The 10,142-nt window shown below is 41.1% G+C and overlaps 1 gene segment (V, D, J or C); it reads left to right on the forward strand.

Annotated features, from left to right (window-relative positions):
- Nucleotides 1–5,175: 5,175 nt before the first annotated feature.
- LOC125448933 (T cell receptor alpha variable 12-2-like) lies at nucleotides 5,176–5,654 on the forward strand. The segment is given in 2 exon segments: nucleotides 5,176–5,236; nucleotides 5,323–5,654. Coding segments are annotated over 2 exon segments (393 nt in total).
- The last annotated feature ends 4,488 nt before the right edge of the window (nucleotides 5,655–10,142 follow it).

Consider the following 10,142-nt stretch of genomic DNA (forward strand, 5'->3'; position numbering starts at 1 on the left):
TTGCTCTTCCACATGTTCATATGAAAGAACGTAAGGGAAAAAAAGAGCATGTGAAATATGAGCAGGAATCGACGCTTCCAGTGTGCCCCATTGAGATTAATTCACTGCGCTGATTACAGCATCTGGCTAAGTTCACTTGGTCCACAGCAGGGCACGCGGTGATCACGAAATTCAGATCATGAACCTTTTTTTCTGCAAACAGTGTCAGTCTGAGGATATGAAATGGGTGGAATACTCCAATTCGAGTCCATCACATAACATAACGCCTGCTGTTTCAACTTCTCCAGTTCCAGACCTGACTAATGCTGACCAATGTTTTTGTTTCTGTTCAAGGTTTTGAGACTGAAACAATAAGCTATATCCAACTGTTGTCAACTCCTTGATCACAAGTCTGTTTTATTTGATACACCCTACTGCATTTCCTAGCGTTCATATTGTTTCCCACTCACACTTCCACGTGATGAATTGTCTTACCTTCCTTGTTTTCACTTGCTGTGTGCTTGCCGCTACCTTTCAGAGATGAGTAATAGAGACTCAATCCCCCAGGCAAAGCAAAGAGTCCAAGCACAAGCAGATGAAACTTCAGCAATCGTTTGCGGTCACCCTGCATCGAATTCAGCTGCGCTGTATGAAGTGTTCTGGCACGGTCAGAACCCATAATAAGCATGTCAGTATCAGCTCACAGTCACCCGTTATGGATAGAATAAAAAGATTCCCTGCTTTGAACGTTACAGTCGGAATCTGAATCCGACTGTAGGGAATTTTCAACTTCCAGTTGATGATAATTAATTTTCAACTGATTCATTTTCAAATGAATTACTACGCTCTGATATCAACAGTCTATTCGGAACACTCCAATCTCATACAAAAAAAAACAGAACGCCTGTTAAAATCAACGATGAACTCAAGGAAATGCAAGTCATTGCTTGTTTGACAATCTATGCAGGGAATCATAAATACACCTGTACAGAGGGACAAGTGTAGTCACTTCATGCACAGTCATTCAGTAAGTTCATAGTTGACCTGGTCACGTTTTCTACTCACCTAATCGTTAATATTTTTCTCTCTTGGTTATCAAGGCTCAGGCCACTTCAACAAGAAAAATATGATCTGACTCTGCTTTGACTTACTCTTGGCGAAGAATAACACTACAAACACTCACAATTATCCTTAATTTAAAACGAAGAGTCAACAGCATTGCTTATTTCTGGAGCCACATTTAATCCGAACAAGGGAACTTCAGCATCATTACATATATGAAGGGTTTTATTTACTATTATTATTTTACACCAATCGATGAACATTTTACTATAGGAAGCTAATTGCTGATGGTTTATAAACTGAATTTACATTACACCAGCCGGTCTGCCTGCAGAAAATTACTCTGAGCCCCCTGATCGCCAGTGCACCAAATAACCATGAAACCAGCATCTGCCGTTGAAAACTATATTGTCTTATGTTGATTTGTTAAAACTTCTTTCTTCATTCACGCTATGGACATTAAGATTATCAATACATTTTTCCAGATCTAAAATCAAATGACACGGATTTCGTTTACAGTTCCGCAAATTAAAAGATAAAATAATAACATCCGTCTGTGAAACAGAAAAAGCAGATCAGTTGAAAATTATCGTGATTGCTGCTCTCTCCCCGATGCCCCTTAAAGCATCCCCAATCCCGGCGGACGGAATGACCTTGATACCAGAAACGTTTTTTCCTCAGTCTAAACTTCCGTTCAGATATAGTTAAAATACACTGTCACTATTACTGTAAACATATAGCAAAGGAATGTCATACGTAATACCTGTGGTGTTTTGAGACCAGGTCACAGATTGTAAATGCAACCATTACTTTTTTCAAAATATCAGCTGATCGCAGCTCAGAGTCACCACGCAGATGTCAAATTTAGAGACTGCAGAACACCCCGTGCACACCTTCTGATTCCTTTCCTCTCTCTCTCTCTCTCTCTCTCTCTCTCTCTGCACACGCACATACGGAGAGAGAAAGAGAGAGAAAGGGAGGGAGGGAGAGAGAGAGATTGATGCAACTTCCCACTTGTTGACGTTGATTTGATCAACATCATAATTGTTCAGCGATCTACTTTTCTGCTGAGCCAGAGGATTGGCTGCACGACAGAGCGAGACAACCGGGAACAATGGGAGAATGTCTCAAACCGTTCCTTGGCATTGTTTCTATTCTCACTTAATATCTCATTTTCGAAAAAGTTTATTTTTCACTTAAAATTTGTTGCTAAGATAACAGTAACGGTGACGATAATGTTGACAAATATGAGGCTGATGTTGGCTGTTACTTCTTTCTTACTGTATTTTATGCTCGATTGGAGACAGCAGGACCCAGTGGAACAACCATTTGTTGAAATTACTGTTGAGGAAGCAAAACAAAAGTCACACTAAATTGTATTTTGAATTTAAACACGAATGCATACTGGTACATTCAACGTCCCAGGCAGCCTCCACAGTTACCGTTGAGGCCTTTTGAGAGCAGTGTGTTCACAGACAACTGCCTTAGAGATCTACTTCCTTCTTTGCTTTATAAAACTGACAAGATCACCGAACTAACAATCAGCATAATTTCCTTCTCCGAAAGTGTCATGTATCACTGTGCCCTGCAACCTACACAAATGCAGACATATCACGGATTCCACACAAGAGCCTACCGTGAGAGTGTCCATTAGTGTTCATTGGAGGGCGCCCTCACATCAACAAAGAGAATTCACTCTGAACAATGAGACAACAATAAAACTTGTTAACAGGTTATGATGCACATAACGCTGAAGAAGAGCAGCCGAGCCTCGCCTGCATAATTAGTCACAGTTAATTCTGTTCATACTACCAATTTGCTTTGTAAGTCGTCTTATGATATTTACTGCTATTCGATTCCAATCCTTCTCCAATTCAATCTATCAATCTTCTCTCCGTGCTGCGCACAAAATTGTAAAATCTTCCAGGTGAGTGGAGAGTCCTCTCATACTTTTATGAGCTCTGTGCTGCAGACGGTGACAGGCTTCAAGAAGACAAGATGTGAGTTACTTGCTAATTCCTCTGTTTTGAACTGCTGGTGTAATCACACTTATGTGGCTGCTCCAGTGTCTATGCAAAGCCAACCCCCAGGATGTAGAAAGGGCTCTTTCAGAGAGGCAGTGGTGTTGCTATTCAGCAAGAATAGTTGGGCTGTCTTTTGTTGAAGACGGTAATGTAAACGTTGCTTCAAACTATTCGAGGCGGGTTTGAATAGTATTCAGGCCTTGCTGCATTTGCACACAATATCTGCTAAATATGTACAAACATCATCAAACAGGCGGACTTCTTAGAACCCAGGTCATAACAACATAGTCGGTTCCCAAGAAAGGCTCCAAGCTCCCGAAAGCTCACAGGGTCTGAGAGTGTGACATCTCTGCTGGCATGAGCCCTGTCAAGGAGCACCACTGAGGTCTGTACTTTCAGTCCCTGGCCAAAGTAGGAGAGAGTCTCATTGATGAAGTAAGTGAAAATAATGGGTTCTTAGCACTCGTTCGAGTAACCCCTGCAAAAACATCCTTGGAAAGAGATGACAGACCACCAACAAACACAAAGTATTTCATCTGTTTGAGGTATGATTTCAAACAGCTGACACGTTAAGCAATTTTATTTGACACATTATACAAGGTGAAGTTTCAATAACAAAGCTATATCCTGTAATCCCAGCTGTCAGCTGCGACACAGTTAAAATGACAGTTCTGTAAATTGTGGTCACAGAAAATGTGCTGCAGTACTATGTCATGCGATGCTGTCTTTTAAATATTGACTTTCAGTTTCTTCACAAATATTGCGAAATGGTTTTGGCTGGATTATTTTTCCATCAAATAATACTTATTCATAATTCCAGCCTAAATTCGGCAAATCACAAGTAGTTCATATTTTGCTGCTTGAGGTTGTTTTCCTCAGCAATGTTACGTTTACAAACATTAAGCATCAACTGATTGTTGAACACAAAGAAAACACGATAGGCACTGAGAAAATATCCGATTACAATTATGTGTCAGGTGCTGTCAGGTGCTCCAGAGGAATGATATGAAACAAATCTCCGTCCACAATCACTCTTTCCCAATGTCATGGTGCGCCAATTAAGAACAGAATACATTCTCCTGTACTGTTCCATAGAATCCCTTCAGTATGGAAGCAGGGCCTTCAGTCCAATAAGTCCACGCCAACGCTCAGAACGTCCCACCCAGATCAATCCCCCTAAAATCCACCTGTCCTACACATTCCTGAAATCTTTGGGAAAGTTAGCATCGCCAATCCACCCAGGCAGCTCATCAGTGGACTGTGGGAGGATACCAGAGCACCCACGCAGACAAGGAGAGAAAGTGCAAACTTCACTCAGACAGTCGCCCAAGGGTGGAATCGAACTGGGTTCCTGGCGCTGGCAGCAGTGTTGAACAGTGAGCCACTGGAATTGCCCCCTGTTCCAACGAAAATGTCATGTCATGGAATATACAGCAGGAAGCAACTGCATGATAAATTTCCTCTCGCCTGAGGCTGAGTCTGGACAAAATGCACAGGGAATGAATATGAATGTAAGTATGATCCAAGTGGTCTTCTCTCCCTCTGACTAATCTCTGCAGTGTTGGACATGTGCCATTTGGTGGTTAATTAAAACAAGATAAAATTGAGACATTTCCACACCCGGTGACAAAAGAACAACAGCATCGTGTGATGACTTACATGAAACATGAAACAACCTGAGCGGCTTTGACACTGCAGATTTTACGAGGATGTTTCCACTTCTTGGAGAATCTAAAACTTTAGGACAAGTTTCAAGACATCACCAATCTCAGTGACCCCAGGTAACGGATTTGAGCGAGGTCATACCGAGTGCTGAATCCAACAGTCATTGGTTAACTGGTAAGACAAGGAGTGAGAAATCAACCAATCACATCATGGTGGAGCGTCTCTCTGTTTCCAAAGAAGTGAAGCCTGTCCGAGGTCTGACCTCAATATTTTATATAAGACGAAAACTGTCGGAGTCTTTCAGTGTTCTGGTGTTGTCATACATCACAGCCAAAACGTCCTGCGTTTGAGTCACGTACAATAGGTGTAAGATAAGATTTCTAAACAGATTAAACAGAAAATATAAAAACAAAGTTCCATTTTTTTTTGTTTTTCATTTGATCAGATGAAAACTGATGTCATGTGTTCCCTGAGAACATTACTGATAATCGTGACTATTCTGCATGGTGAGTCTGAACTAAAACCATCACTAAGTAGTCTTTCAGTTACATTTACTCACATGCTTTTAACAACATTTTCAAATTTGTTACAGGAACGAGTAGTCAAGTTTCAGTTTCTCAGAGCCCACCTCAGTTATCAGTTGAGGAAGGACAAACGGTAATGTTGAACTGCAGTTACGAATTGTCGGGTGCTGTTCCTACTCTCTTCTGGTATGTCCAATATCCTGGGGAAGCTCCGAGGTATTTACTGCAGAGGTACAAGAATGAAGAGGGGGATAGCTCACCAGATTTCCGTGACCGGTTTTCTGCCAATTTGGACAAAGTCAATAAAGTGGTCCCTTTGAGAATTAATGAAACCTGTCTGTCTGACTCAGCCGTCTATCACTGTGCACTGAGTCCCACACTGAGTCAGAGACACAGTTAGCCCGTACAAAAACCTAAAAGACTCTCTTACTCCCTTGTCTGTATCAGATCTATAACTTTTACCATGAATTGTTAATATGATCAAAACCACAGTCCAAAAAGCACATCACATTTTGGAACTCTTTCGATGGTGCAGAATGCAGGTCATTCAACACAAACTGCCTGCTTCAAGCAGCCACGAGTTTTATTCATGTTCAGCGAGCAACTCGTTTAATAGAAAGCTATGATAGTGTTACCATACCAGTTTGCCATTTCCCATCAGTAACTGAAATCAAAGATAAGCTGCGTTTAAAGAAAGCACATGATAGACACTCCTATTTTGCACAGAGGGCTCGTGTGTGCAATGATTTGCCAGCAAATCCGGTTACAATAGCAACGTTTAAAAGACATTTGGTAAAATACATGAATGAAAATAAAAGGTTCAGAGGGATATAGGGCAAGCACAGTCAGGTGGGAAAAGTTTAGTTTCGGATTACGCTCGACATAGACAGGTTGAAACGAAGGGTCTGTTTTCTTGATATGTGAGTCGGTTACTCTAATTGAAGAAAATAGCAGTTTCACTATTACTATCGTCCCCAAAGGCTCTTCGTTGTTCAGTCAAGTTAATTTCATTCCAAAAATGATAGATCAATGGATGCTAAAGGAAACAATTGTGATAAAGCTGTAAAGTTTGTGAGAGATGTACAAACTTCGCTGAGTGGAATGACAAGGTCAGTGAACTAAATGACCTTCTGCAGCACCTGCTTTCAACGTTGTATTGACAATAGATCTGACGTAATGGACTGGAGAACAATGCAACTGTGAGATGATTGAAGGTACATTTGCGAATCTGTCAGAAATATCCATCTGGCAGCGAGACAGGATATGGCTCAATGTCAGCTCTGGGATGAAAACATTCAGCTTCATCTCCCTCTGTGCAACTCTGCCATCAGTTCTGCAAACATGTCAACCCTTATTATTTACTCATTCCTCACTACTGCAGCCGTTTCAACTGGAAAGTTCTCAAGCTGTTATTACATTAATTGTGTTGTCACCACGACTGATGAAATTAAAAGGTGAAGTTTTCGTTTGAGTATAGATTCTGAGACCACTTGCCTCTGTTATCTGATCGCTGTGTTACTGACATAATGTGTACTCATTTACACTGATCATACAGATTTCACAATCATAATTCCAGCCTGGATTCCGCAAACCAAGACTCGTGCAAATTTTGATGTTTGCAGTTCTGTTGCTCAGCAATGTTACTTTTACAAACATGAATCATCAACTTATTTTCGAACACATAGATAACAGGATAGGCACTGAGAAAATATCCAATTACAACTCCGTATCAGACGCTGTCAGGTGAACCAGAGGAATGATATGAAACAAATCTCCGTTCACAATCATTCTTTCCCAATGCAATGATGCACCAATAAAGAACAGAATACATTCTCCTGTACTGTTCCATAGAATCCCTACAGTACGGAAACAAGACCACGCCAACACTCAGAACATCCCATCCAGATCAATCCCCCTAAAACCCACCTACCCTACACATTCCTGAACACTTTGGGAAATTTAGCATCGCAAAGCCATCCGGGAAGCACATCTTTGGACTGTGGGAGGATACCAGAGCACCAACGCAGACAAGGAGGGAAAGTGCAAACTTCACTCAGACAGTTGACCAAGGGTGGAATCGAACCCGGGTTCCTGGCGCTGGCAGCAGTGTTCTCCAATGAGCCACTGGAATTGCCCCATGTTCAATCGAAACTGTCTTGTCATGGAATATACAGCAGGGAACAGCTGCTTGATAAATTTCCTCCCGACTGAGGCAGAGTCTGGACAAAATGTACAGAGAATGAATGTGAATGTCAGTATGGTCCAAGTGGGCTTTCTCTCCCTCTGACTAATCACTGCAGTGTTGGAAATGTGCAATTTCATGGTTAGTTCAAACAAGATAAAATTGAGACATTTCCACACCCGGTGGCAAAACAACAACAACATTGTGTAATGACTTACATGAAACATGAAACAACCTGAGCGGCTTTGACACTGCAGATTTTATGAGGATGTTTCCACTTGTTAGAGAATCTGAAACTTTGGGACAAGTTTCAAGACATCACCAATGTTGAGACCTCAGGTCCTGAGCGAGGTCGTACCGAGTCCTGAATCCAACAGTGATTGGTTAACTGGTAAGATAAGAAGCGAGAAGCCACCCAATCACATCATGGTGGAACGTCCCTCTGTTTCCCAAGAACTGAAGGCTATCCGTGTTCTGAGCTCAATCTTTCATATAAGACGAAAACTGTTGGGGGTTTTTGGTGTTCGAGTGTTGTCCATACCTCACAGCTAGAAGGACCTGGGCTAAAGTCTCGTAAAATAGGTGTAAGACAACATTTCTAAACAGATTAATCAGAAAATATTGAAACAAAATTCTATTTTTTTGTTTTTTTTAGTTTGATCAGATGAAAACTGATGTCATGTGCTCCCTGAAAAATTTACTGATAATTGTGACTGTTCTGCATCGTGAATCTGAACTAAAACCATCACTAAGTACTCTTTTGGTTACATTTACTCACATACTTGTAACAACTTTTCGATACTTGTTCCAGGAACGACTAGTCAAGATTCAGTTTCTCAGAGCCCACCTCAGTTCTAGGTTGAGGAAGGACAAATGGTAATGTTGAACTGTAGTTACGAATTGTCGGGTGCTGCTCCTACTCTCTTCTGGTACGTCCAATATCCTGGGGAAGCTCCGAGATATTTACTGAAGAGGTACAAGAATGAAGAGGGGGATAGCTCACCAGATTTCCATGACCGGTTTTCTGCCAATTTGGACAAAGTCAAAAAAGTTGTCCCTTTGAGAATTAATGAAACCTGTCTGTCTGACTCAGCCGTCTATCACTGTGCACTGAGTTCCACACTGAGACAGAGACACAGTCAGCCCGAACAAAAACCTAAAAGACTCTCTTACCTCCCTTGTCTGTATCAGATCTAGAACGTTTTACCATGAATTGTTAATATGATCAAAACCACAGTACAACCAGCACATCACATTTTGGAATTCTTTCGATGGTGCAGAATGCAGGTCATTCAACATAAACTTGCTGCATAAAACAGCTGCGAGTTTTATTCATGTTCAGCGAGCAACTCGTTTAATAGAAAGCTGTGGTAGTGTTACCATAACACTTTACCATTACCCATCAGTAATTGAAATCAAAGGTAAGCTGCATTGAAATAAAACAACTGATAGACACTCCTATTTTGCACAGAGGGTTCGTGTGTGGAATGAATTACGAGCAAATGCAGTGACAGTCACAACGTTTAGAAGACATTTGGTAATATACATGCATTTAAAAAAAGGTTTAGAGGGATATCGCCAAGCACAGTCAGGTGGGAAAAGTTTAATTTCGGATTACGCTCGACATAGACAGGTTGAAACGAAGGGTCTGTTTTCGTGCTATGTCAGTCGGTTACTCTAATTGAAGAAAATAGCAGTTTCACTATTACTATCGTCCCCAAAGGCTCTTCGTTGTTCAGTAAAGTTATTTTCATTCCAAAATTGATAGATCAATGGATGCTAAAGGAAACAATTGTGGAAAAACTGTCAAGTTTGTGAGGGATGTACAAACTTCACTGAGTGGAACGGCAAGGTCAGTGGGCTAAATGACCTTCTGCAGGTCCTGTTTTCAATGTTGTATTGACAATAGATCTGACGTAATGGACTGGAGAGCAAAGCAACTGTGAGATGATTGGAGGTACATTTGCGAATCAGTCAGCAATATCCATCTGGCAGGGAGACAGGATATGACTCATTGTCAACTCTGAGATGAACCAATTCAGCTTCATCTCCCTCTGTGCAACTCTGCCATCAGTTCTGCAAACTTGTCAACCCTTATTATTTCCTCATTCCTCACTGCTGGACCCGTTTTAACTGGTAACTTCTCAAGGTGAAAAATGCTCACTTTTCATCGATACTCGCTTTACCAGCTTTTCTCTCTATTTTCAACAGATTCCCTGATCTTGATGATATTGATTGGAATAAAACGCAAATGCCAGCCTTTATAAAAAAATTCCTCCTTTATTTTATGTAGATGTTTGGCGTGCAGACTCGGTCTCACAGAAGCAGATTAAAATGATACAGTTTGAAGGAGACTTAGTGAAGATTATTCTCAGCTGTTCTGCCTGAGCTGAAAAATGTTGCTTACAATTGTATCGTCAAGATATTGGTAAACACCCTACATTCCTTATCTACATCCATACTTATGGCGATGTTTTCAGTCCAAACTGGCGTTGGCATTTAGGTTTTCTGCCTTTCTGGACATTTCGAAAACTGAGGAGAATTTCACCATTGGTGATCTGTGGCTGTCTGACTGCAGTCCACTACTGTGGGCGGAACAACACTGCAGAGACAATAACCAAAATAAACCTTGTATTAAAACATTATTGCAACGGTCAGAAAGTGAGAAAACTCTGGACAAACTTCAATTTTATAAATATTACCAAA

This window comes from Stegostoma tigrinum, chromosome 43 (assembly GCF_030684315.1).
Source record: "Stegostoma tigrinum isolate sSteTig4 chromosome 43, sSteTig4.hap1, whole genome shotgun sequence".
Classification (NCBI taxonomy): Eukaryota; Metazoa; Chordata; class Chondrichthyes; order Orectolobiformes; family Stegostomatidae; genus Stegostoma; species Stegostoma tigrinum.